Here is a 27283-nt window from a genome sequence, read left to right on the forward strand (position 1 = left end):
TTAAGAAAACACAGTGCTTTAAGCCTTTAATGAGGGAATACTTTCATCTGCTCAACAGAAACAACACAGCTTCCAGGCCCTGGGCTGGGCTGGACAAGTGGCGCCTCACTCCAGGGCGCTAAGAACTCCGTGGAGACGCAGGGACAGTAGCCTATCTTGAACCGCCAAGGGGCATGTGGAGTCTGGCTTCCTGAGATGCCCCCATACAAGGACCTGGTGGTAGGGGAAGTGCTGGTGGAAACGATCAGGCATTTCTCTGCTCAGGGGGAAGGTACTCCAGGCCCAGATGTCTGAATATCTCCTCTTCTGAGGTCAGGTGAAAAAACTTTTCCTGCAGTGAGAGAAGAGGAAGGGTAGGAGCCAGGCGTGGAATATCCTACAACCCAGCGTCCTACCCATGGCTGGCACCTGGGGCGTCCAGGGCTGCCTTCACAGAGAGACCCTGGGGCATCCTGTGAGGGCAGCTGAGGTGAGCTGCCACTACCAGGAGGGCTGGGACCACAGAGGTACCCAGACTCTGTGCCAGGGAGCGTACTGTGAGGGTGATGGCCTGTCCCCGGCGCCCAAGCCCCAGTGTACCTGCTTTGGGTCGAAGAGTGCATGGCTGTTTAACCACAGCCCCTTCTCTTTCCTGCTGAACCAGCGCAGGTCCCGTTCAAAGTGCTGAGGAGACAAGAAGCTCATGAGCCCACCGCACCCCCAGCCCCGCCCAGGCTCACTGCACAACACAAGGCCTTACCCTGGAGCCAGTCCACCCAAGCAGGGCAAAGGGGAACTGGCTGAAGGGGGTGACTACGAGGTCTACCCTCACAGCCTTCCAGGGCCTCTGGGCCGCCCCCCCACTGATCCCGGGGGGCTGCAGCAGGCGGACAATGCAGAAGCTCCTCTCAAAGGAATCCATGGTTGAGTTTGGTAGTGCCAGGTGGGTACTGTCCCGCATGTCCCCATAGTGGTTGTGCTGGTGCAGGTGGTACAGGATAAGACCCTGCAGGGACAGGCATGCAAGACAGGCAACCAGCCAATGGCGCTGGGAGAGTTAGCAGCCAGGGCCCAGCCCGGCCACTCCTGCCCCTCCGCCCTTCACCTGGTTCTTCAGGCAGCCCACCACTCTGGGCAGCAGTCCTGCCTCCTGGCCCTCCTGGGGATGCGTGATGAGCAGGTCCACGTCGTGACCCTGCAACTTGCCCCTGAAGGACACAAGGCTGCCTCTGTGGCCCCGAGCCGGGAATGCAGTCCACCAGAGAACCCCGTGCCTTTCAGTGGCCACAGTGCCCCAGCCCACGGCCCTGCGGAGATCTGGAGCAGAGCCAAGAAGGACACATTGGGATCTCTGCTGGGCAATGGCCACCTTACCTCCGGAAGCCGCCGGTCAGTGTGACAGTGGCGCCAGGGAGAGTCTGCACCACGATGGCCTCCACCACCCGCTGCAGAGCCTCCGCTTCCTGCCGCTGCACTGGGGTGCTCAGGTCTTGGTGGTGCTGGAGCCCTGGGAGCACCCACCTCTGCTGAGTCCAGGCCTCCTTACCCGCTGGAACCCACTGCCTTCCCAACCACAGGCACTAACCCCAGGGCTCCACAGAGCCGCCAAGCAGCCCCTGAGCAGGGACCAGACTTAGAATTTAGGTATGACACTATCTTCTCGCCCTCGGTTTTGTAAAAGTGACCCAGAGAAGCTGGGTGTCCTTTGGCCAGGTTAACCCCCACCCCCCACCCCGGGGTAACACTGAACAGAACTGGGAGCACCATCACACCAGGACACCTGCATGAGCATAGTCAAGACACGCCCTCTTCCTTTTCACACCTAGGCTTCCTATCTGGAGAATGGGATAGGATGGGACATGGTAGGGAGAGATATGGTTAAGAATATGACTCTTGGTTTAGGGCAGGGGTGTCAAACTCAATTAAAACATGGGCCATTTGGGGCAACAGGCAAGAGTCATGCGGCCACATCACATTTACAAGTTTTGTTAAATTTATATTTTGAAGTGAGGATTCAGGAATAGGGATACGATAATTAACACAATCTATAACTCCTTTTATTTAAACATTTATTTTATTTCATGGATTTATAAAACTAAAATTATTCTTTTTCACCCAAAACTTGCAGCGCTTTCCCCCTACTAGTTTCCACTTACCTCTTAATGTTAGAAAATATGACAAAGTAACTAATAAAAAACACAAAATGTTGGACAGCGGACAAGCGTGATGCACCATCGTAATGGCTTCCCTCTAAACATGTTCACTAGCGCTGCCGTGAGGTATGATTCATAACAGCACAACCCAGAGTGCTCTTTTTAACCTTTTCGCTATTGGGATCTGTTTACATTACGTGACACTGACAGTGGCAGACATATCACTTCCAAACATCGCTGGAACTGAGTCAGTGCGTTTACAGATGTCCACAGGCCCCCAGGAAAGGCACTGGACCACGTGTATACCCGTCCTCAGTAGTTAAAGGGTTAATGAGGGAATGGGGTGTACGGTATAGGTGGTATTTTCTTCATAATAAGAAGCACACCAGCCTGTGTGATCATGAGGTGTCGAAGGGATCAGGTATCAGGCATCATCAGAACAAAAAATCTTACCATTGTGAATGAGGGGGGGGGTGCAGACTGGAGACCCAAAGCCCATTTGTAGGCCACTGGACATCCCCTTACAGAAGAGTCTTGGGGAGGAGACAAGCCAGTCAGGGTGCGACATCGCAACGATGAAACATACAACTTTCCTCTAGTTCCTACATGCTTCCTCCTCCACTATCATGATCCCAATTCTACCTTACAAATCTGGCTAGACCAGAGGATGGACACTGGTACAGATAGCAACTGGAAACACAGGGAATCCAGGACAGATGAACTATTCAGGACCAGTGGTGAGAGTGGCGATACCAGGAGGGTGAGGGAGGGTGGGTTGGAAAGGGGGAACCAATTACAAAGATCTACATGTGACCTCCTCCCTGGGGGACGGACAACAGGGAGACGTTGGACAGGGAAAGATATGACAAAATAATACTTTATAAATTATTAAGAGTTCATGAGGGAGTGGGGAAGGAGGGGAAATAAATGAGGAGCTGATGCCAGGGGCTTACGTAGACAGCAAATGTTTTGAGAATGATGAGGGCAATGAATGTACAAATGTGCTCTACACACTGATGTATGTATGGATTGTGATAAGAGTTGTATGAGCTCCTAATAAAATGATATAAAAATAATAATAAAATTACAGTCTTTTCTATGAAAAAAACAACAACCCCAAAACAAAAAAACAATTTTTTCTATTTTCATTTTATTTCAGAGCATCACAGGCCACAAAAATTACCGTGGAGTCCGCATGTGGCCTGCGGGCCACCAGTTTGACACCCCTGGTTTAGTGTACAACAGAGACCCCGTTTCAAATGTAATTTCTTTTTTCAAATGTAATTTATGGAGGTCACTTAGTAAGTCTTAAGAGACAAAGACAACACACAGTCACAAACACATCATCTTGGACGAGGGAGGTCATTAGCATGAGGTCAAAGTGGTGTCACAAATGTTTAAATAAGGCATGGGACACAAGGAAACTGTCGCGAATTCGTGACTAGTGGCAGATCAATCGTCAGTTACAGGTGGGACTACGACAGAGGCAGGAATGAAACCATGAGTGGAACACACATATTACACTAGATAGAAGGACTTATGCCTTCCGACCAAGACTTTGCGAGCCCCTGGACTGTCCCGGGACAGTGACCTCCATCAATGACACATCCAGTCAGAGAGACTGTCCGTCCTTCCTGGGCTGGCTGGGTGGAGGTAATGTACTTTCTAAGGGGGTAATTTACCCAAGGGCAAGTTGATCTACCCACTTGGTGATTGATCAGAAAAAAATTCAATGGAGGCCTAGTCTACTTGGGGACCCTGCACATGGAGTTTCAGGAGCCCTGGTGGCACAGTGGTCATGTGCTGGGCTGCAACCTGCCTGGCCTGAAGTCCACCTTGCACAGTTACTGGGTCAGAAACTCACAGGGGCAGTTCTACCCTGTCATACAGGGTCACTGTGAGTCGGCGGCGACTGGATGGCCATGGGTTTGTTTGGGTTAGCAAATGGATCTTGGGCTGACACTGTCATCCATGCAGCCTTTTGCAAACGAGGGGGCTAAAAATTTAAGCTCTAATACACTCTTCAATTTTTTCATACTTTTATTGTGGGCTCTTACATCTCTTATCACAATCCACACATATGTGTCAAGCACATATGCTGCCATCATCATTTTCAAAGTATTCTCTTTCCACTTGAGCCCCTGCTATGGCTACCCATTTCTTCCCCCTCCCTCCACATGCTTCAGTTTTTAACACCTTATCAACACTTAACAACTTAGTGATGCTTTATTGAGCCTAGGTCTCTCAGCCTCCTCGTTGCCTAGTCGAAATTATAAAGCTCTCCACACACAGTTGGGGTGTTTCAGTGAGGAATCACCAGGCCACACTCAGAGCACGTGCTAAAAAAGGTCTCCTGGCTACTTTCACTTTATTTGTGGGGAGGGTGGAGCCAGGGGAAACTACACACTGCACACGCCATTGGACAGGGCTCTCAGTTCCTGTTGGCTAAACCAGGTGGCCCTTCTAAGACCTGTTAGTGGCCTCTCCTGCCCCCGCCCCACTCCTGCTACAGCCTCCAGGAATGGCTTTTGAAACAATCGTAAGAACCGTCTTCGCTCCCCACCCCCAGGGAGCTGTTCAAAGATGCAGAGAGCTTGGCCGCGGGCACCTCCTCAGCATGGAAGGAACCTGGGCCACCGCTGAAACAGAGCTCCCAACCAACCCATTGTGAGTCTCGCAACCTGGCACACCTCCATGGAGGAATGCCAACCATGGATCCAGTGTTCCCAGAAAAACCTACAGGATCCCATCAGCAGTTTCCTCCTTTCACAGAAAAAGGAACAGGCACTGCCATGGGGTCCATTCTGACTCACAGGGACGAATCACGCCGCCCCTGTGAGTTTCCAAAACTAAACCTTTACGGGAACAGAAAGCCTCATCTTTCTCCCATGGAGTGTCTGGTGGTTTTGAACTACTGAATTTGTGGTTAGCAGCCCAGAATGTAACCCTCTTTGCCACCAGAACTCTTGCAACAAGCTTCTCACTCCCTGTCACTGAGTCAATTCTGACTTGCAGTGACCCTGGAAGGCAGACTAGAGCTGCCCTGTGGGTTCAAGACGGCAGCGTGACCCACCACAGCACCAATGAGGCCAGATCACCTATAGACTAGGTGGCAAAGACAGGACTCAAACCCAGGCCTGAGAACTAAAGCGAATGGTCTTTCTAGTGCGTGGTGTCATCTCCCAATAGAAAGCACTTCACTATCCCCTGAGGCCACCACTCCCTTCCCAACCCCTTTCTTGGCATGGGCTGCAACCTTTGGTCAGGCCCATGTGCACCCAGTGCCAGGAGCCACACTGGGCTTGCCTAGCCCATTTAGGTGTATCTCCCCATCATGTGTGCGCCAAGACAGTCTTGGAGTCAGAAGTAAGAAGCCCAACCCGAAACCTAGTGGGAGCCCACAAAATGTCACCATCATGAAATAAGAGGGCAGGGTGGAGACCCAGGACCTTTCCTTGGTTGCCTGCTCCCCAGCTTCTCTGCTCCTGGCCCTGTGTCAGTGCAGACGACTCTACCGTATGGGAAGCTTTCAAGGTCTTCTGCACTGACACGTAGGAAATACGGATTGCTTTCGGAGAAGCCCAGAGCTCGGTCCCTCACAGATAGCTCACCTGCTTTCTGCTGCTGGGTCAGTTTCTGGTTCTGCTTAAGGAGGTCATCCAAGGTCCGCAGCCCTTGCCGGTACCACCGGTCAGCAGTCTTCACCCCAACGCCAAAGATCTGAGTGAAGAGCTGTAAGGAAAGAAAGCGCACAGCGCGCTCAGAAGTCACGCTCTTGCCACATACAGCCAACGGTCCTGTTCCCTATCGAAGGTGCAGTGTGCTGGTCTTGCGGCAGGGGCTTCACCTGCACCCCTACAGGAGCTTCCCTGGACCCCCTGCACTCAGTTATTATGGCAGGACAGGGCAGGCAGGCAGGACTATCATCTGCATCTTGCAAATGGAAAACTGAAGTTTCGGCAACTTGCCCAGTGTCACACAACGGAAGGCACAAACCCAGGGGCCTGGCTCAGAGAATGTGCTCTGCACCTACACCAGTGTGGCTGCCCTCCCTGGGCACTCGGAGAAGTGAATTCTTTCCTGCCTCCCAACAGCAGTGTGCGGGCTCAGCTTTGGGGTCTACCTCCCACTTGCTGAAAGACCTTAGAGAACCACCGACTTCTCTTGGCCTCCTTCTGCTCTGGCACTAGCCTGTGAGTGACTCCAACATAACCCAAGTAGTCACCCAACAAGCCAGCAGAACACTGGAAAAACCATGTCCCCTGGCCTCAAGGTGCAACGCAACACCAGCTCTTCTCTGCCCCAAAGGACAAGGAGCCGGAAAGAGTCTGCAAGGGTGCAGTGACCCACCACAATCACCCCCAGGGTAACTACGATGTAGTGACCAATTCAGGTGGAGCCAAGTGTTCAGTGTAACCATTCCGTATTAAATGAGCGTAAGTGTAGCCCTGTTTGTTTTGAGCCAAGTAAGGCAACTTTGAAAATCCTGCAATTCCTCTTGTAACTGCTGCTTTCTGTAACCTCTGAACCGTGTCATTTATTTTTGAAATTGCTGATGGGTGTGGAAACCTCTGCTCCTAGTTCCCCATTTTTGCCATACATTGAGTCGCCATCTGCCCCCTTTGCCTTTGTACTCAAGTCCCCCTTTTCTTTTTACAATGTAACAGCCTCCTACCTCCTATGTCTTGTTTTCTCCCTAGTTTAAAAACCTCCCACTTTAGGCTCTAGCAGCCCTAAGACCTCAAGGTAATCAAGACTTACTAACGTTGATTAAAGCAGCATGCGGGTTAATTAATCTCATTCCGGCACAATAAGGGAACTTCTAGAGCTAATAGAAGTATTTAGCAAAGATGCAGGGCACACGGTCAAATAAGCAAAAATCACCCGAGTTTCTATACAACACGAGGAGAGAAATTAATGAATGAATTCCACTTACAATAACATCTAAGAGAATAAGATACCCAAGAATAAATTTAGCCAGGGATGTGAAGGACTTATTCAATGACAACTATAAACAGTGCTGAAAGACATTAAAGACGACAACACAGAGAGACAGATGTCCCATGTTCATTGATTGACAGATTTACTATACAGTGGGGCAGGAGGAAAGTCAAGGGAAATACAGCAAAGAGCTGGGAGGCAAAGGGCATTTATAGAGGCCTAGACAAAGACATGTACCTATGCAAATATATATATGAGGATGGGGAAATAGATCTATGTGTCTATATTTATAGGTTCAGTATTAAGGTGGTGGAAAGACATTGGGCCTCTACTCAAGTACTTCCTCAATGCATGAATACTTTCTTCTATTAAACTGACATTCTATGATGCTCATCCTCCTGACACAACCGCTGAAGACAAAGCGGGCGAATAGCAAATTTTGGGAAGAAAGATGATGGTGCCCGGCTATCAAAAGATATAGCATCTGGGGTCTAAAGGCTTGAAGGTAAACAAGCGGCCATCTAGCTCAGAAGCAACAAAGCCCACATGGAAGAAGCACACCAGCCTGTGTGATCACGAGGTGTCGATGGGATCAGGTATCAGGCATCAAAGAACAAAAAAATCACATCATTGTGAATGAGAGGGAGTTTGGAGTGAAGACCCAAGCCCATCTGTAGGCAACTGGACATCCCCTTGGGGAGGAGATGAGCCAGTCAGGGTGCAGTGTAGCAACGATGAAACATACAACTTTACTTTAGTTCTTTAATGCTTTCTCCACTGTCATGACCCCAATTCTACCTTACAAATCTGGCTAGACAGATAGGAACTGGAAACAAAGGAACCCCGCTTGCCAAGTCAACTTTCACCCCAAACTCAATAAACTACTGTTTGAGAAAGGAAGGAAAAAGATGATGTACAGATTTATCCTCCAAAACCTTAGAGGTTAGAAGGCAATGGAATAACAAACTTAGGTGCTAAAGAACAGACTTGTAACCAAAAATACCAGATCTAGCCAAACTCACCCACAATGAAGGTGAGCGTTTCAGATCAATGCGGCAAGTGGAGCGTTCCTACAGCGTTCCCCCTACAGCTGATCAAGCAAACAAGCCAAGCAAACTCCATTAGCGGCAGCATCACAGGCAAGTTAGAAGCTACATTTGGTTGGTCATCTAGTTGTTAGGTCATTCATCCTTTATAAAGACAAATGCATAACAGACACAAACTAACAGAACCTAAGCGGCTATGTAAAGATGTAACAGGTGACAACAAAGGAAGGGGGGAGAGGTGGGAAGAGAGGAATAGTATAGGTTTAGTTTTTTTATGCCATTTAAATGAAGTTGGTACCAATTTAAATAAGGTTGTTATAAATTTATGAAGTTAAATGTAATCCTAATGGTAACCAAGAAGAAAGTATCGTAAGCATGCATATAAAATGAGAGAAAATTACTGTGGCTCACTAAAATATCAACAGAACACAAAGGTTGGCAGGACTGCAGGAAGTGAGAAGCAGAAGTCTAAGACACACAGAAAACAACGTGGCAGAAAAAAAAGACCATCGAGACCTACAACAACAGAGTGCCCAAAGTCAAGCAGAGAGAGTGGGGTCGTTTCTCTGGGAAATGAAGGAAGTCAAAAAGTATGCCTGTGTGTAGGGAGGAAAGTAGAAAGTCATGTGCATCCCGGAAGCATGCTGTAACAAAGTCTGACATGACCCTATGCCTTCCCGGGTAAGCACCAAGTTCAAGTAAAGACTGAGGCAGTGTGAGCTGTAAACAGCCTAAGTGTAAAACGTGCACGCCAACACAGAAAGTTGATGGTGCCCGGCTATCAAAAAGATATAGCGTCTGGGGTCTTAAAGGCTTGAAGGCAAACAAGAGGCCATCTAGCTCAGAAGCAACAAAGCCCACAGAGTAGAAGCACACAAGCCTAAGTGAATATGAGGTGTTGAAGGGATCAGGTAGCAAACACCAAAGAACAAAAACCATCATTGTGTGATCACCTGCCACACATAAATGCTGAAGACAGATGTGTGCATAAGTAAGTATGGTGAAGAAGGCTGATGGTGCCCAGCTATTGAGAGATACAGTGTCTGGGGACTTAAAGGCTTGAAAGCAAACAAGCGGCCATCTAGTCCAGAAGCAACAAAGCCCACATGGAAGCAGCACACCAACATGTGTGATCATGAAGTGCTGAGGGGACCAGGTTTCCCACAACAAAGGCAGGAGAAAAAAATCCTATCACCGTGAAGGAGGGGAGTGCATGATGGGGACCCAATGCCCATCTGTAGACACCTGAACATCCCTTGCAGAGGGGTAGTGGGGAGATGAGTCACTCAGGGTTTAGTGTAGCAACAATGAAACTCAAAACCTTTCTCTAGTTCTTGAACGCTTCCTCCCCTCCCAATTATCATGACCCCAATTCTACCTTGCAGACCTGGTTAGACCAGAGGATGTACAGCGGTGCAGTAGGGATCTGGAAACACAGGGAATCTAGGATGGACGAACTCCTCAGGACCAGCGGTGAGAGTGGCGACACCGGGAGGGAAGGGGATGTAGAAAGAGGGAACCGATCTCGGGGATCTATGTGTAACCTCCTCTCTGGGGGATGGGCAACAGGAAAGTGGGTGAGGGGAGACGCCGGGCAGTGTAAGATATGATAGAGTAATAATTTATAAGTTATTAAGGGTTCATAAGGGAGGGGGGAGCGGGGAGGGAGGGGAGGAAAAAAGGGAAAATGGTCTGATTCCAGGAACCCAAGTGGAAGGCGAATTTTGAGAATGATGAGGGCAACAAATGTATAAGGGTGCTTTACTCAATTGATGTATGTATGGATTGTGATAAGAGTTGTATGAGCCCCAATAAAATGATTTATTAAAAAAAAAAGAAAGGGGGAACCAATTACAAGGATCTATATATAACCTCCTCCCTGGGAATGGACAACAGAAAAGTAGGTGAAGGGAGACATCGGGCAGTGTAAGACATGACAAAATAACAATGATTTATAAATTATCAAGGGTTCATGAGGGAGGGGGAAGTGGGTAGGGAGGGGGAAAATGAGGAGCTGATCCCAAGGGCTGAGTGGAAAGCACATGTTTTGAGAATGATGATGGCCACAAATATACAAGTGTGCTTGACACAATGGTTGTATGTATGGATTGTGGTAAGAGTTCTACGAGCCCCCAATAAAATGATTTAAAAAATAGTCTGGAAGTACAAGAAGGAAGAAACTGTTCTGGAATTGTGGTAGTAATTGTACAGCGCTTCTTGATATGACGGAACTATTGAATTGTATGATGTTTGGATTGTGTCCCAATAAAACAATTTTAAAAAATAGTTTGAAAGCGTCATTAAATAAACAGACAACTTCATCGTCAACATTTAAGAGCAGCAAACACTGGGAAAGGGGGCTATTTTGATTTCCAGAGCCATCATATTATACGATTCAAATGTCTGTATTTCAACAACCATAAAACTCGCAGAGCATACAAAAGAACAGTACAGAATGTCCCGTTCAACAGCAAAAATAAACAGGCACAAACTGCTCCAGAGGACACGCCGGTACCCGCGCACCAGTCTGCTTGTGCCCTGCTCAGGGTCATTGTCAGGGAAGAACGGGCGGGTTGTGCTGCCAGGGCGGGGCCACTGGGGGATTCCAGGAGCACAGGAGCACCCCCAGCCGCCTCACACATACCTTCATGGTCTGGTATCTCTCTGAGCGCCGCACTCTCTCCACCTCCTCACAGGCTCCATGCTCCAACATCTCCTGCGGGAGAGGGAACATATCAAACGCTATGTCAGTAGGTAGATGTAGAACCATGGCAGCCTGATTGGTGAGAAGGAGAAAAGGACGTCAGAGCAGGGCTGGGGCCTGGGCTCACGGGTAGCGCCCTCCAATACCCTAAAGAGAGGCAGCTTTGTGGCACAGGGAGAAGGTGGGTCCCGGAAACTGAAGTTACAGGAAGCAAGAGGTTAGGCCAAGGAAGATAAACGATGATGCTGCCACACAGATGGAGGGGCAAGGGCTCATGCCTCAAATCTGTTGGGGGGCCTAGAGGTACATCTGAGAGTCCTGATCAAATAAATCACGCTCCAGATGAAGAACAAATCCCACAGTACCCAATGACTTGTCAAGCATATGCCATAAATTCCATGTAAGGCCATTGAAAAACATGACTTTTAAAGCATTTAAAAGTATCTGTTGTGACCATGCATCTTTGCAATTAAAGTGTTTAAAAGGACAGCCTAAAGTGTTGAGTCCGCAAGTATTTTAAAAAGTTGTACTCCCCAAAGACTACTTATGCATTTCAATAGCACCCGGTCAGTAAACAGACACAAACATAAAAAACACACACCACCAAAGTACCAGAAACACCAGTGATCTCAGTGGACATGATAAAACACTCAGAGAGGAGTTGACTCTAGCCGTACTAAACCTCCTCCAGATGATAGAAGAGGGAAATACACTACCAAATTCACTTTATAAAGGAAGGAAATAAAACAAAACCAGCCAAAGACGTTAACAGAATAGAAAATTAGAGCCCAAAGAACCTTATGAACACAGATGTAAACACTTTCAACAAAATCCTAGCCAGTAGAAATCTGCAAAACATTAAAAAAAAAATCACGATCGAGGGGGATTTATACCGTGGATGCAAGGATGGTTCCGTATTAGATGAAACTTCCAAATACCTTATAACATGGATGAATTTGGAAGGCATTATAACTAGCAAGTTGGTCAATCTCATAAAAAACAAATACTGTATGAGAGACCACTATTATAGAAGGAAAAAAATCAAGAGAAATTATTTTAACAAAGAAATTATTTTTATCAAAAAAGCAGACTTTGCTAGTTATGGTGAGGCCAGTGGAGGTAAGTTGGGGAATGTGGAGATAATTCTTCTTTTTTTAATGTAACTGTGTTGTCACCACTCTGTTACAGCAAGTGATCTGGGCACTACATGTCTATGCACACGCTTAGCCTAGCCTAGGGGCTTTGAGCTGCCTTGACAGTAGCCTAGGTAGGCATATAATTTTGCTACTCTAAACAATATTTTTTCTCTTTGGAAAATAAGCCTTATAGATAACTGAGTCCCATCGAGTTGGCTCAGAGTAACAACACTAATTCTTTTTTTTTTTTGAAGTGATGCTTCTACTTGGCTGCTTCCTCCCACAGTTCGGGGCATTTGGGAACTGATAATGACACTGAGAGCAATGTACACTCGGAAGAAATCTGAGCTGTGTTGTGTCTGAGGTCTTGGGGCCTCCATTTGAACCTATATCAGTCTGCCAATACAGCTGGGTTCTCAAACCACATTTACAGCCATGCCCTGTTCTGTGTGGTGAACACTGACCTGGACGACCCTAGAAGAGTGTTTTCCAAAGTGAGGGAGACCTTGCAACTGCTGAATGGCTGTGATGGGGCCAGGCAGGGCCTTGAGCACAGAGGCTGCCCTTCTGAAGGAGAGGAGTCGGCCCTCACTGCCTTCGAAGCCTGCTGCCTCTGCCAGCGTCTCCAAAACATCCTGTAAGAGAAACCCTTGGTCAGGCACAAAGAGAACAAAGCTTCCTCAAGTCCCAGCTGTGCCCAGACCCCCAGGCCCAGGGCCAGGCCAGGCCAAAGCCCCATCGAAGGGAGGCTCGGATACATGGCTCACCGAGAGCATGGAGTTGTGGTGGGCAAGGAGTGTGGCACGCTGGCAGGCATAGGTCGGCATCCATGCTAGGCTAGGAGTCTCCTTCCTGGGCTTGGCCACCTAGAGATGGGCAACCATAAATTACAGGTCCGACAGGACCCAGAGCTGGATGCAAGGCATGATATACCATATGGTTAATGCAAACAACACACAGCTTCTATGTGTGTGTGTGCGTGCGTGTGTGTGCAAGCCATACTACTCCCTTGCATCTTAGTTTCCTAAGTGCAGTTTATAACAAAAACACACGCTGGCAAGGGAATCAGGCAGCACCTGGGAACCTTGCCTCTCCGGTGGGGCTACCCTTGGGCTCTTGGGCTTCTAGGAGAGCATGTACCAACTCTGGGAGGGTGCAGCAACAACCCCAGGCTTGAGGCAGAGGGAGGTGCAGTGTCAGAGGCAGTAGTGACAATGACTGCTAACACTCACCACCTCTCCTACTGCTGCAATGCACTTGAGGTGGGGCCGAAGCTCTGAACCTCAAAGCATCCTTTCCTGCAGACTGTTGGTAATCTCACTTGGAGTCAACTACTTGGTAAGGAAGAAAGGCCTAAAGATGCTAAAAATAAGCAGAACCCCTAAGAGTTTGCCGCAGTGGCAAGAATGAGCACCTGATGACCTGACCTTTGGGGAGGAGTGGCCAGTCAACACCAGCCCTCTGTGGGCCCCACGGCAGCCTTCTGCAGGCCTCCTGGTGGTCCTTATCCCTGTGGGAAAGATACTGAGGTGCTGTTGCCACATCCCTGGTCCTAAGGGAGCTGTGGCTTCTACCAGGGTTTTCTTTGTGGCCCCTGCTCACCTCCAGGCGGTGTCGGCACTCCACAGGCACAGGGTGCCCAGCAGCCATGCTCTCTGTGAACCAGGTCATATCCAGCAGTGCTGAGAAAGTACAGCCTGGGGGAGCAGCCGGCCCCATGTGCTCCTGCCAGCAGACAGACTCCCCTGCTGAGGTCTGTTCCATTACCACGTGCGTCACCTCGGAGCTGTTCCAGAGGAAGGAGGAGGAAGGTAAGGACCAGAGCCGTTTCTCAGGCCCCAGCATCCTTCTGAACCTGAGTCTTTGCTGCCCTTCCTACCTGGTACTTTCATAGGCTTCAACTGCCACATCCTCCAAACAAGCCTTCCCAGCACCTCCTGGCAGACAACCACCTCCACCACGCCATCACCTACAGAAGTGTGGTCCCTGCTCTAGCTTTGCTCACAAACCCAGTCTACTTGTCTCCCTCCCCGTCACCCCCGTAAAAGAACTCCTTGAGGATACCTGTCCTTGAGTGCTGGGATACAAGCACAAGTCCCAGAGCCCAAACTACTGGAGTCTGAACACAGCTCTGGCACGTACGTCATTCAGTCTGACCTCAGACACGTCACCCATCCTTCTGTACAGGCTGCAGATGCAGGTTCGCACCACTCCAAAAGTGATGATCACGACAAGCAGGTTGTACATTTTTTTGGCTTTCCAGTGCACATAAAAGGTATGTTTACATGACACTGTAGTTTGAAGTGTGCCAGAGCGTTATGAAATACACAGGTCACCAATATTGTGAGAATGACCAAAATGTGACACAGACACACAGCAGGAGCACGTGTGCTTGACGCAGGATTGACGTACAGCTCCAAATGACTAACAATCCATTCTCTGCCTAGTGCAAGAAAGTGCTATAAAACCGAGAATAGCTCTACTTCAGTTTTTCTCTTCGGCAATACACAAAAACTAACAGACCTGCTTTGTCTGGTGGTTGTAAAAGTTTAATGAGTTACCAAGCAAAAGGGCTTAGGCAGTGCCAGGGACTGTGTCGTGTTAGCTGTCACCATCTCTGAGTGAATGATAGGGGCAGTCCCTGGACATGTTTAAAACAAAGTTAGAGAAATGGTACAGAGGAGTCAGGCTCTGGTTCAGCCGCCCTCCCAACTTCAAACCTATGGGCCTGCCCTCTACCCCAGTTCTGTTGATTTCAGCATTTCCTTCATATACCGTTTCTTCAACTTGGGGTTCCATCCCTATGGGGGGTGCTCGGTCAGATCAGCCTGGAGAGGAGACTCAGAGTTGCCTGAGAAGTCAGTCTGGATCATAGGGCAAGGTGGGGCTCACTCAAGATGGAAAGGCTGTTAGCAAACGACACTGTTGATTAATTGCTCATTACACTCAGTGCTTTTTATAAGCTTTTAGTGTTCTCCCACTTGAGTTGGAAGGTGATCCAGCTAGTACGTGTGTCCTTTCACTGGGGAGGATCACGAGATCCTTGCAGTACAGAAAAGGCCCTGTGCCCAGGTGTCAAGGCTGACTTGGAATCAAACACCTCAGGGCCCTCCACCTCCATCAGCTGCGTGAATCCCTGGCACCGCAGCAGGCCAACTCCAGGTAGAGGAGGAGGTGCCCGGTGCGCGTGCACGGCCGCGTCACCCACCGCGCCGCGGGCTCCCCCTCGGGGCACCTGTACTCGTCGAGGACGCGGAAGCCTTTGGAGCGTGCCAGGCGGGTGAGGAAGGCGCGGCGGCTGCTGCCCATCCGCGGCTCGGCCAGGTAGATGGCGACGCCGGGGAAGCGCGCCGGGAGCGGGGCGCCGCGAGCTGCGGCGCCCGTCGGAGACCCGGCGCGGGTTCGCCGACGCTTCGGGAGCACGGGAGCCATTGCGGCTGCGCGCGGCGGCAGGGCGCAGACCGGAAGCCAGCTCGGACAGGAAGTGGCTCCGGCTTTATCCGGGGCCACCGCACGGGGGCGCTGTTGGCCAAGCGCTGCGGGACCGCAGGCTGTTTGCCCGGGTGACGTGACGCCGAACCGAACCCAACTGCCACCAAGTGGACGCCGCCGGCTCGCTGGGACCGTGCCCGCTGAGGGGAGTGGAAAGTCCCGGCTGGAACCAAGTTAAAGCCTCCCAAACCCGCCCGATACAAAGGGTCGTCAACAGGAGGAAGCGTCTCCGGAGGGACGAGGGACCCGCACCGCCTCGGGGCAACTACCAAGAGACCACGCCTTTTATTCAAATTACCTTCTCGGAAGGCCCAGCCCCCTCCCGCCCACCCCCGCGCCCGGCAGACTGCCGCGGACCTGGAGGGGAAGCCTGATCTGGAGGGTGGCAGCGGTGGGAGGGAGCTGGAGAAGAGGAGGGAGTTGTGGGCAGCACCCTGGGGGTCAGTCGGCGTGGCGTCCTTCTGGCCGACCCGCGCGGGCGCTGGCCAAGCAGGCCGACGTGGGAGCCCCGCAGCCCTGTGCCCTGGACCACTCATCCCGGGGCTTTGGGGACGGGCCGGCCAGTAGCTGGGGCTCAGCCCGGCGGAGGCCAGGGATGAAGCCAGAAAGCCTGCATCATCCGACAAACGGGCCGCGTGCTTCTCCAAACCCGTGACTGGCTTTCGGTAAAATGGCACTCGACAGCAGCTGACCATCTGGAAAGACAGCCTCGGGCACCCGCCCGCCCTCTTCAACGCCAAAATAAATTCCAGATGGATCAGATATTTTTTTAATCTAAAAAAGGAACAAAAAATGTGCTGGGGAAAAAGTGGAGAAATGTTTTTGCAATCTAAGTACGGCAATCCATGTGGAACGTTAAAGGAAAAGAATGGTAAACTTTACGTACAAATGTAAGTTGTTAAAAACAAAATGTGAATTCCTGGTGGCGTAGGGGTTATGCCTTGGGCTGCAAATTGCCAGGCCAGCAGTTCGAAGCCACCAGCAGCTCCATGGAGACTCCCCCACTCCAAAAAAAAAAAAAAAAAACCAAACAAACTCCAAACTCAGTATCACTGAGTCATTATTGATTCATAGTGACCTCTTGAGGGTTTTCAGGATTGCAACTGCTAACAAGAGTAGAAAGCCCAGTCTTTCTCCTGCTGAGCTATGGTGATTTTAAACTGTCCACTGCAGATTTCAGTCCAATGTGTAACCATTACACCATCAGGCCTCCTCTCCAGGACAACCAGGAGACTTTCCACTCCAGTAACTTTTTATGGTGGGTGGGGGTCACCACAACATGAGGAACTATTAGGAAGGTTGAGAACCACTAGTCTAATGTGATCCCTTGCAGAGCAGTTGGTAGTGGTAATGGTGCGATTTAGTTCTGGTCCGTAAGTCTATTGGATTAATTGTTATCCTCTATTTTCCATTTTCTCCACATTTCTTTAATCCACCATTAACAGAAGCTGTGTGCCTCTAACCAATGACTTCTGGTGTTAGTCTGAGTAGAGAAACAAATTCATAGACACTCATATATGAATAGGAAAGAGCTTTATAACAAGAGCAATTGAATATTGAGAAAACATCCCAGTTCAGATCAGGTCCATATGTCCAATTTTAGCTTATATGTCTTATACCAATCTATAAAGTCCTCTTCAGACTCACAAAACATATGCAATGATGCTGAATGCAGGAAGATCATGGGCCAGTGGGTGGGAAGTCTTGTGGATCCAGTGGCGATCTTAGCACTGGTAGGGGTCTCCATGTGGCTTCTCCAGCTCCAGAGGTCTGGCTCCATCAGCTTCTCTCCATGTGTCTTCTCCATGGGGATGTCTCCCAGGAAGTGAGCATGTGTCCCGCCTCCAGGGAGCTATGTATCTCCTTAGCTGATTGACAGGTTAGACTCCACCCCTTCACTCAATCCTCAAATTGACACAGACTATGTAACTACCACAGGTTTCCTTTCTCTACTCTCCCACTCTGGTAACTAACAATAAACTTTGATCTCCATACATGTGCCTGTTTCATAAAAATGGAATTCAGACACTTGTCCTTTTGTGGCTGGCCTGTTTTACTCAGTATAATTTTCTGAAATTCATCCATGTTGTGAAATGTCTCAGAACTTCATTTCTGCAGTCAGTGACATGAGCCAAAATGTGTATGAACTGTTGAATGGAAAACAAGATTTTCTCTGTCAACTGTCACCCAATTCACAGTAAAAAGTAAAAACAAAAACTGGCCACAACCCTTCTAGTTGCAATTTCTATCTTGATGTGATTTATAAATCACCATATTAAAAAAACAAAAAAACATTTTAAGTACTTCATTTCTCATTATTGCTGAGAAATACTCTGTTATGTGTTTATGCCATAGTTTATTTATCTTTTTATCTTTTGATAGACATGTAAGCCATTTCCACCTTTTAACTATTGTTATCTCTGATACTCTTAATGTCCCTCAGCCTGTAGCTGCACCAAACTCCACTTCTCTCAATCTCTGCAGAATTCTCTGCTCTCACAGCTCAGGCTGCAGCTGCTTTAGCACCCATTGCTGTCTGCTCCCATCACTCAGTCTCAGACCCAGCAAGAATTCTCCTCACCAGAGGCAGGGGAAAAGGGTGACTGAAGCACTTACCTTTAAATGGCCTGTCTTTCATTTGGATTACATGAGATGTTGCGGTGCGCTCACTCCACATGATCTTATTCCCCCAAGGTGCTTTTCGTCGGGTCCCTAGGTGGTGCAAATGGTTTTTTGCTCAATGATTCTGGAAGGTTAGCAGTTTGAATCTATGTGGTGACATCTTGGGAGAAAGGCCCGGTGCTCTGCATCTGTAAAGATTACAGCCAAGAAAACCTCACAGAACATTCAACTCTAACTCCACAAGGCAGAATCAGCAGTTGGCAATGGGCTAAGTCACTTTCGACCAAGAGCTTTGACCTTGTCTTGGAGGTTCCCTGATAGTTATTCCCTGTTCCTTGCTTTTAGGAACAGAATTTTAGAGCTTTCCTTGGCTCCAACTCCTTTGCAGTGAGCGAATCATGGAAAGAAGACTAACTCCTCCTGGTAATACCTGAGGAGAGGTGGTAGATATGTCCTTGCCTTTAAAGTCCTTGGACATTAATCCTGGACATTAGCCAGCCCCTGGCTAATACATTTAGGTTAATGACCAGCAGGGTCTGTCCTGTCTGCTCCCTGGAAGAGCAGCAGGAGGGAAGCAGTAAGGCTCCTGGGCATCCTGGGAAGCATAACCACTAGCCTACCTGTCGGCCAGGGGAGGCAGATTCTTGTGTAGAGCGCCAGGGAGTCTGGTCTTTTAGACCATGAGGTCTCTGTCACAGCTACTTGACTCTATGATTGTAGTGCAAAAGCAGTCACAGACAATACATCAATGATGGGCAAGACTGTGTCCCAATAAAACTTTATTCACTAAAGTCGGTAGCAAGTAGATTTGGCTGTGAACTCCAGTTTGTTGATACCTGACATCGGCTTCTATGTGTTGCCTGAACAGAAGCTATCTTATGTTGATCTATATTTGGAGATCTCTTTGTTTCCACCGTTTAACCTATACTCAGATTAACTAATAGGACAGGTCAAGTGTGACTTTTAGGACAAAAGGAGACCCTAAGACAGCAGTTCTCAACATGTGGGTCATGACCCCATTGAGGGTCCAACGTCCCTTTCACAGGCATCGCCTAAGACCATCAGAAAACACATACCTCCAATGGTCTTAGGAACCGAGACACCGCTCCTCCCACATGCAGATATGCTGATCTGGTGAGAAAGAAGCTATCTCAACTGTAGCACTGACGTTGGCTTTTTATGCACACTGTGGCAAAATATAGCAATGTACTTTACTGTTATAGTAAGAGTGTTACTCATTCTATACCATGCTTCAAGACAAAATTTCATTTCTTTGTCATTAGAAATAAATATTTCACAATATAGAATTACATATTGTTTTTGTGGTTAAGCACTATGCTTTAATTATGTTCAATTTGTAACAATGAAAATACATCCTGCATATCAGAGATTTACATTATTATTCATAACAGTAGCAAAATTACAGTTCTAAAGTAGCAATGAAAATAATTTTATGCTTGGGGGTCACCACAACATGAGGAACTGTATTAAAAGGTTGCGGCATGAGGAAGGGTGAGAACCCCTGCCCTAAGAGGTTCTTTTCTAGACAGGTAGCATTCTCTATAAAAACCAGGACACTTATTTTATATATATATGGTTAGATTTATACAGCACAAAGGAATGTAACAGCTAATTAGCCCACACAGCAGTACAGAAGGCTCAGTTCAACTCACTTTCCTGGAACAGTTAATATACTGGATGTCCTTCAATTCACCAGTGCTACCAGGTCCAAGGTCAAGGAAGCAGACAGCTGAGTCTTCCCTCAGACAATGCAGGCAGCAAACAGTAGGGCAGGTCATTAACAATCAGCAGCTCAGGAGCTTAGCAAAGCAGGCCCGGGTGGGATATCTAACAGCAAGCAATGCAAGATGATAGGATCCACCAGTTTGAAGCTCCAGTGATATGCACACCAGCAGGGTGGCACAGCAGGTCTTGAAGGAACCTCAAGCTCTAGCTACAGGATCCACGGGCTAGCTTGTCCCACAGGTAGTGCAGCTCACAAGTGAAGGCAGAAAACTAGCTAAAGCAGCCACATGCTGGTCTAATAACCAGAGTAAGAGAGATGGGTAGGCCTCGTTGAGCCATTTATCTCTTTGCCGTCCAAACTGCGACCTAATTAGTCCCGCATGTTCTTATTAGCTAGGTTGGCACAATAAGCCAACCTATCACAACAGGATTCTCCTCTGTTGCAGCTTCCACATGGGGTCAGGGAAGAGTTCTTTTCCTTCCTCAACTTCCAGTTTTTCCGGCCTGCACCAACTGCCTGTTCTTTCTTCTTCTCCTGCAGCCCTTCTCTGTTATGTTCAGTGGGCTGACTCCCCAGCTCTGTGATGCAGGTGCTGAATACGTGCTTCAACTTAGGCAGCCTCTTGCCCTCACACAGCACCTTCCAACTTACCAAATATACCTCTAGAACCCACACACCATAACAATAAACCCTCAAATGTATGTTCCTCTTAATATCCTGGATACCTGGGCCGCTCCCGTCCCACCCCACAGAGTCCCTGCCCTTCCCTGGGGAGGCAAGTATCTTCATGGTGGCTCCTATACGCGAGTCCACTGTTGCTCCCATTTTGTCAATCCGTCTCATTCAGGACTCCCTCCGTTTTCATTGGTCTCTATTTTACCAAACATAAAGTCCATGTTCAGATTATGGTTGGATGCTTCCTGCTGTTACTTCTCATTTTGAGTTCTGCCATTTTAACAAAATAAGGTCCCGAAGACTTCCCTCCATCTGTGTGACCGAAGCCGATGCTGCTTTAAGGAGGCAGATTTCCACCAGTCATACGTGAGTGTCTTCCAACCTGAGGGGTTACATTTTCCAGCCCTGTGCTGTTGTTGTCAAATGTCATCCGGTGGGTGACTTTAGTACCGCGGAAGGAAATACAACCCGACCCTGCCCATCCTTGATTGCGCTTATGTCTGAGCCCATTCTTGTAGCCCTCGTGTCAATCATCCCGTTGAGGGCCTTCCTCTTTTGTTGCTGCCCCTCACTTTACCAGCATGATGTCCTTTTCCAGGGACAGGTCTCTCTTGACGACCTGTCCAAAGTACGCGAGACAAGTCTCACCATCCTTGCCTCTAAGGACGCTGGCTGTACTTCTTCCAAGACAGATTTATTGGTTCTTTGGCAGTTCTTGGTACTTTCAGTATTCTTTGCCAGCACCATGATTCAAATGCATTGATTCTCCTCCAGTCCTTATTCAGTGTCCAACTCTCACATGTCTAGAAGGCTATTGAAAATACCATGGCTGGGGTCAGGCACCTTAGTCCTCAAAGTTGCTCCAATACTATATCAGGTAATATTCACTTTCAGTTGACAGGATTGTCAGTGGTTAAGTTTTTGGAAATAGATGATCATGCATGCCTTTCTTTCTAGTGTATTAGTCTGGAAGTTATTTTGAAACTTTCCATCGTGATGAACTCTGATGATATTTGAAATATTGTGACATAGTTTTCAGCATCATAATATCATACAAGGCAGGAAGCAGAGGCGGCTTTTAATGGTGCCTACGCCAACTTCACAACATTGTGTATGAAGGAGAATATCTTTGGAAACTCTATATGCAATGAGAATTTAACAACAAACAAATTTAACAAGCACATATACAAGGGGGTACTTAAAACCCCCCAGAATTCTATTTATTTATTTTTCAAAGCTATATATTAAAAAAAATTTTACAAAGCAACCTTATCACCTTCAAAGTACTCTCCATTACACTTAATACATTTGTCAAATCTGCGATTCCATTCTTGGAAACATTTTTCAGACTCATCTGTTTGGATGGCTGATAGCACCTCCCTTATTTTTTTCTTCACCTCTTCTATGTAGTCTAATTGCTGTCCTTTCATGACCCTCTTCATTCGTGGAAACAAAAAGAAGTTGCACAGTGTGCAGTCAAGTGAGTAAAGTGTGTAGGGAAAGAGAAGCGTGCTGTTTTTTGCCCAAAACTGATGCACTGAGATAGCTGCATGAGCAGGTGCATTGTCAGGGTGGCAAAACCATCTGCCATAAATCAGGCCTTTTTTGTCACACACTGTTATGCTATCTTTTCAGAACCTCTAAATAGAAAGCTTGATAAACAGTCTGACCAGGTGGAATGAACTCCAAATGTACTATGAGTCGACATTTTCATCCGTTTGGGATGTTATGGATGTCCAAAATGAGGTTTGTCATCATTTCACCTTTTTGAAATGAGAAAACTCACTCCTACATTTGAGTTTTTCTCATAGCTGCCTTCTTGTAAACTGCGTTCAACATCACAACAGTTTCTGCGGTATTTTTCCCAAGCAGAAAACAAAATTTCACAGTGGCACGCTGTTCTCTTAAATCGGCCGCCATAAAAAAAAAAAAAAAAAGAGGTTTGAGCAAAACTGCTTTTACAAAAGAATTCACTGTGATCAGAGAGAACCTTCCCAGGCGATGCCACTGGGAGCACTACCTCAGAGTAGTATGCTCGCCTAGTGGGAAGCATACTACAAAACCTCTGCTTCACCCAGCACAATTCCAGTTTGTTGACAACAACAACAAAACAATTTACTCAATCATAAAATGAGGCAAGGACTTGAATAGACATTTTACTAACCACATGATACTCAAAGAGATGTGTTAGCTATCAGGGAGGTGCAGCTCCAGACCACAGTGAGAAACCATTTTACTCATTAGGATGGCTAAGATAAAAATCAAACCAGCAAAGACACACCACAAGTTAACACACTTGGAGAATGTGGAGAAGTTGGTACCCTTACCTAGTACTGGTGAGATTGAAAAATGGCACAGCTATTGTGGAAAACAGTGGCCGTGCCTCAAGAAATTTAAAAACTACCCTATGACCCAGCAATTCCACTCCTAGGGATATACCCCAACGACTTGAAAACAGAGACTCAAAAGGGGCTTGTGCACCAATGTCCACTGCGGCACTGTCCACAGTAGCCGAAAGGTGAAAATAATGTAAATGCACATCAACAGATAAATGGATAAACAAAATGTGGTACATACATTATATATATATATATATATATATATATATATATATATATATATATATATATAATTCTGCCAGTAGGAGGAATACAGTCTTGATACTTTGTTCAATATGGGATGGAGTTTGATAACATTATGCCGAGCAGAAGTAAGCAATTTACTAAAGCATAAATATTGTATGACTGTGGTAGTTGCATAATTTGGTGTCAATTTGAGAGGATTATGAGTGAAGGGGAGGAGTCTGGCCTGTCAATCAAAATATAGCCAATGAGCCGTCTGTGTGGGCATGGCTTTCTCTTGAGAATTCTGGGAACTCCTGTATTTCCTCCTTGGAGGCAGGAGACACTTCTCTCTCTCTCGCCTCATTCCCTGAGAAACGCTTTACTGACATGACCATGGCACTACACCCTGGGAGCTGGAGAAGCCACACGGGCCTACCCTGATGCAACCAGACCTCTGGAGCCAAAGAAGCCATGTAGAGACCCTGCCAACGCTGAGATGCTTCCACTGCAATCCACAAGACTTTCCACCCACTGGTCTTTGGTCTTCCTGCATTCCACATCATTGCATGCGTTGCGTGAGTCTGATTGACAGGCTAAACCCCACCCCTTCACTCTTAATAGTCTCAAGTTGACAAAAAATTATGTAACTTCCACCACTATTGCATAGTAATTATTGTCAATATATTGTACACTTATAAAATAGTGAATTGGCAAAAGTTATAGGATACATATAGTTACAGCAACAACGACAAAGTGACTCCCGAGGTTACGTATGTACAACCAAATATCTCCTTGGTTTGGCAATTAGGGTAATAGTTTCATGGAATATTCCAGTTAAAGCTAATAAAGTGTTTAGTGCTTCTGTTCTACCTCCTATAATGCATGGGGTCTAAAAGCTTGAAAATGCCCTCTGAGGTACAACAATGGTTGTCTATTTTTATCTGGAGTCGTAGAGGAGGAAGGAGAGACAGGAATAGAAGGAGGGTATGAAGTGTGTGGCTTAATGTCATTAACGAACAACTGCCTCCTTCATCATGGGACCAGAACTGGATGGTGCTCATTATTGAATATTTTGATCAAAGACTACATGGAAAAATCATGATCAAAATATGCAATTGCAGAACACTAGTTCAAATTCTCATGCCTCTAGATTTCTGCGGCAATGGAGGCTAGATGAATCTCTGAAATATTGCCTTGAGATACTCTTTCAACGTAAACCAAAAAACCCTCCTAAAGTCATGTTAAAACCCAAACAGTAGCTCAACGAGTAAGACATGTCTACCTTGATTATTATTATCGTTTAAAAATTATCTCTGAAAACTCAAATTCACTGCCATCAAATCCATTTCAACTCATTGTCATCCTAGAGAACAAGCTAGAACTGCCCTTGTGGACTTCCGTGATTGTAACTCCTGATGAGGGTAGAAAGTCTTATCTTTCTCCCTTGGGGGTGGGGGGGGATGTGGTGGTGGTTGATAGCAGCAACTACAAAGATTGGGTAGGAGCCTTGTTGGGGGGCAGTGTGCTTATGTCATGGGGATGGAATAGTTCAGAAAAGGAATATGAGAAATGTTTGCACAACTTGAAGAATAAAATCGATGCCACTCTGTATATTTTAGAGACTATTCAATATCTGGAACTTAGGAAAAAGAGTGTGAAGGAATTTCACTCAGTTGTCACTAGAAGTTGTCTCCCACCACCATCAAGAAACAACCTTGGCATTAAAATCAGTTGAGCCTTTTTAAGTAGTCATTGTAAAGTATCTGCTAGGGCCTTGAGTGGCTAAGGGAGTAACCCTGAAGATCAGCCCATGCCTGTTTCCTTCAGGTCCCTTTGGGTGGTGGCAGGACAGAGGACAGGGTGTAAAGGGAGTTGTGTCTGTTTTGCATAGTGAGGCAGGTCCCCCATTGACAGAAGACTGATAGCATTTTAGAGCACGGAAGAGGTTGTTCCTTTGCTCTGGGCAGTAAACAGGGAATGTAATTGTGAAAGGAGTGTGTGTGTGTGTGTGTGTGTGTGTGTGTGTGTGTGTGTGTGAGAGAGAGAGAGAGAGAGAGAGAGAGAGAGAGAGAGAGAGAGAGAGAGAGAGAACAAAAAGCAGAGGCCATATCTGACCTCCTCTGGCTAGACAAGATTCCACCTTCTCACCAGCACAAGGGTTTTTGGCATGAGGTAGAAAAGGTAAGGGAAAAACAATACCTTTTTCACCCAGGTGTGAAGCTGGTGACTGCTGAGTGGTCATTCTCCTCTCTCTCTTGAACTGCCAGGCCTGGTCTCCTGGGAAGCAGAACTGTCACATCTCCGGCTCTCTCTTCATCACACTGAAACCATCCTACCTCCCACCCCACGCCACCCCCAACAGCCAAGGAGCCTTTGCAGATCATCTCGCAGCTCAGCCACCCCAGGCTTGGCTGGGCCCGCATGTTCCCGGCTTGGTGGTTATCCTCGCCCACCTCATTCTTGTGTTTTGGATTATTTCTGCCCAGATGAATGAGCTTGCATTTTTCCAAAATGAATCTCACCAAGCTATTTCCTGTTCACATCTCCAGCTCTCAGAGGTCTTTGAGAGAGGGGTGGTGCCTCAGCCCTCAAGGCCCTCACAAAACTCTTCTGTGGAGAACATTCTTGGAAGTTCTACGTAATACTGTTCACCATTGTCCTCTGCTCTTCTCAAAGGGGGCGGGGGGGCGAGACCCTTACACCGATTGTCTTGGGAGCTGACCTCTCCCAATTTTTGTTTTCAGTCCAGCAACGTTTTAGGGTCCGTGCATGCAAACTGGTGGTCCAGAGCCCCTGAGCCGCAGTCCCCAGGCTGGAGACCCAGGCCTGAGGGTCTCTGCTCACCCCTGCTAGTGCTACCCTGAGCCTTGGCAGACTGTGCTGCCCCAAGGCTGTGAGTTAGGATTGGCTGGTCTATGGATTTCTTGTCTCTGCTGTAACAATACCACAGGCTGGTGGCTTCAAAGAGCCCAAATGTATTTTCTCTCAGTCCCAGAGGCCAGACTTCCAGAATCCGTCTGGAGGCCCTAGAAAAGAGTCCTTGCTGGCCTTTTCTGCTTGGGGATTGCTTCTGGCAATTCTTGGCATTCCTGAGCTTTTGACTACATCCCTCTTATCTCCTTCTCTACTGTCACAAGTCTCCTTCCTGACAAAAACCAGCTGAATCCTGACACTGACTAAGGGTCTTTGTAAATGTAATAAAGTAAGATTTCGAAATGTAATGGGCTTAGGTTGGGCCCCATTTTCAGTGAGAGATGTCTTCCCAAGAAGGTGAGATACAGGGACACAGAGGAGACCTGGAAGGAAGGAGGCTTGTAGAGCCGATATCTAATTTTCGGATTTCGTGTTGAGTTCAGCAAATCGGTTCTTAAAACGGCACCTGTCATGCAGTTCTCTCCAAGGCGGGAAATCACAGATTCCATTCCTGACTCTTCTCCAACGTTCACCAGGGCGACAGTGTATTCCAAGTGCCCGTAGAAGTGTTTGTTCCGTCCATAGGTCTAAAAAATTAGACGGAACTATGCTCGTCATATTTATTTATGCATTTCCTAAAACTCATTGTGCTTTTGATGAGCTACTCCATCACTATTTCCTGCGTTTGCTATTTCAGTAAAGAAATATATACTGTAAAGAGAGAAAGTGCCATTCGCTTCAGCTTTGTGCTCTATGTCCTAAATCCCCACAACCTGTGCTGAGTGAACCATACGATTCCTGAATGTGTTCAAGCGCAGAACACTTGCTGTGGGTTCAGGAGAAGCAGAAAGGGGTGTTAAATGATGAGCATGATCTGTTCAGCGAAGAGAAATAGCCTATTCCAAATATATCAGACACAAGGACCTTACTCCTACAGGGAAAAGAGGGTTAAGGGTAAATCACACAGCCAACCACGCTCAAATGAAAGTGAAGGATATTGCAAGTAAGGATGCCAATCAAGAAGCAATATGGAAATATCTGAAAAGTGTTATTGTTTTTATCAGGTCTTAATATTTTTCAATTCTTTTTAAAAATCATTTTATTGGGGGCTCTTACAACAACCCATACATTATTGTATCAAACTCTTTTGTACATATGCTGCCATCATCATTTCCAAAACATTTTCTTTTCTTTTTTAAAAAACTCATTTTCTTTTTACTTGAATCCTTGATATGAGCTCCTCTTTTACCCTCCCTCCCACTCTTACACCCTTCTGATCCCTTGATAAATTACAAAAAGTTTCATATTTGA

The 27283-nt window shown here is 47.3% G+C and overlaps 1 protein-coding gene across 7 annotated transcripts; it reads right to left on the minus strand.

Annotated features, from left to right (window-relative positions):
• Positions 1–25641, minus strand: POLM (DNA polymerase mu). Of its 7 annotated transcripts, XM_075558086.1 has the most exons (13): positions 25259–25638; positions 19150–19204; positions 18068–18261; positions 13562–13745; positions 12727–12825; positions 12424–12594; positions 10764–10835; positions 5744–5864; positions 1354–1486; positions 1085–1187; positions 740–985; positions 580–663; positions 1–331 (listed from the first exon to the last, which is right to left on the minus strand). In XM_075558086.1, the coding sequence occupies exons 4-13, from the start codon at positions 13721–13723 to the stop codon at positions 245–247; spliced, it is 1278 nt and encodes a 425-aa protein (XP_075414201.1). In that variant the 5' UTR covers positions 13724–13745; positions 18068–18261; positions 19150–19204; positions 25259–25638; the 3' UTR covers positions 1–244. The 7 variants fall into 7 exon arrangements, 5 of the variants coding, with proteins under 5 accessions (XP_075414201.1, XP_075414202.1, XP_075414200.1 ...); XM_075558087.1 differs by lacking the exon at positions 19150–19204 and having other exon boundaries at positions 18068–18163; positions 25259–25641; XM_075558085.1 differs by lacking the exon at positions 19150–19204 and having other exon boundaries at positions 25259–25628.
• Positions 25642–27283: the final 1642 nt, after the last annotated feature.

The sequence above is a fragment of the Tenrec ecaudatus genome, chromosome 9 (genome assembly GCF_050624435.1).
Source record: "Tenrec ecaudatus isolate mTenEca1 chromosome 9, mTenEca1.hap1, whole genome shotgun sequence".
In the NCBI taxonomy this organism is placed as follows: domain Eukaryota; kingdom Metazoa; phylum Chordata; class Mammalia; order Afrosoricida; family Tenrecidae; genus Tenrec; species Tenrec ecaudatus.

Excerpts from the sequence above, each read along its gene's own strand:
- POLM (XM_075558089.1), bottom strand. The coding sequence starts at position 15,391 with ATGGCTCCCGTGCTCCCGAAGCGTCGGCGAACCCGCGCCGGGTCTCCG. Across the intron at positions 5,865-10,763 it reads AGAGATACCAGACCATGAAG|CTCTTCACTCAGATCTTTGG; the intron begins GTATGTGTGAGG and ends CTTTCCTTACAG. Across the intron at positions 986-1,084 it reads TGGGCTGCCTGAAGAACCAG|GGTCTTATCCTGTACCACCT; the intron begins GTGAAGGGCGGA and ends CTGTCCCTGCAG.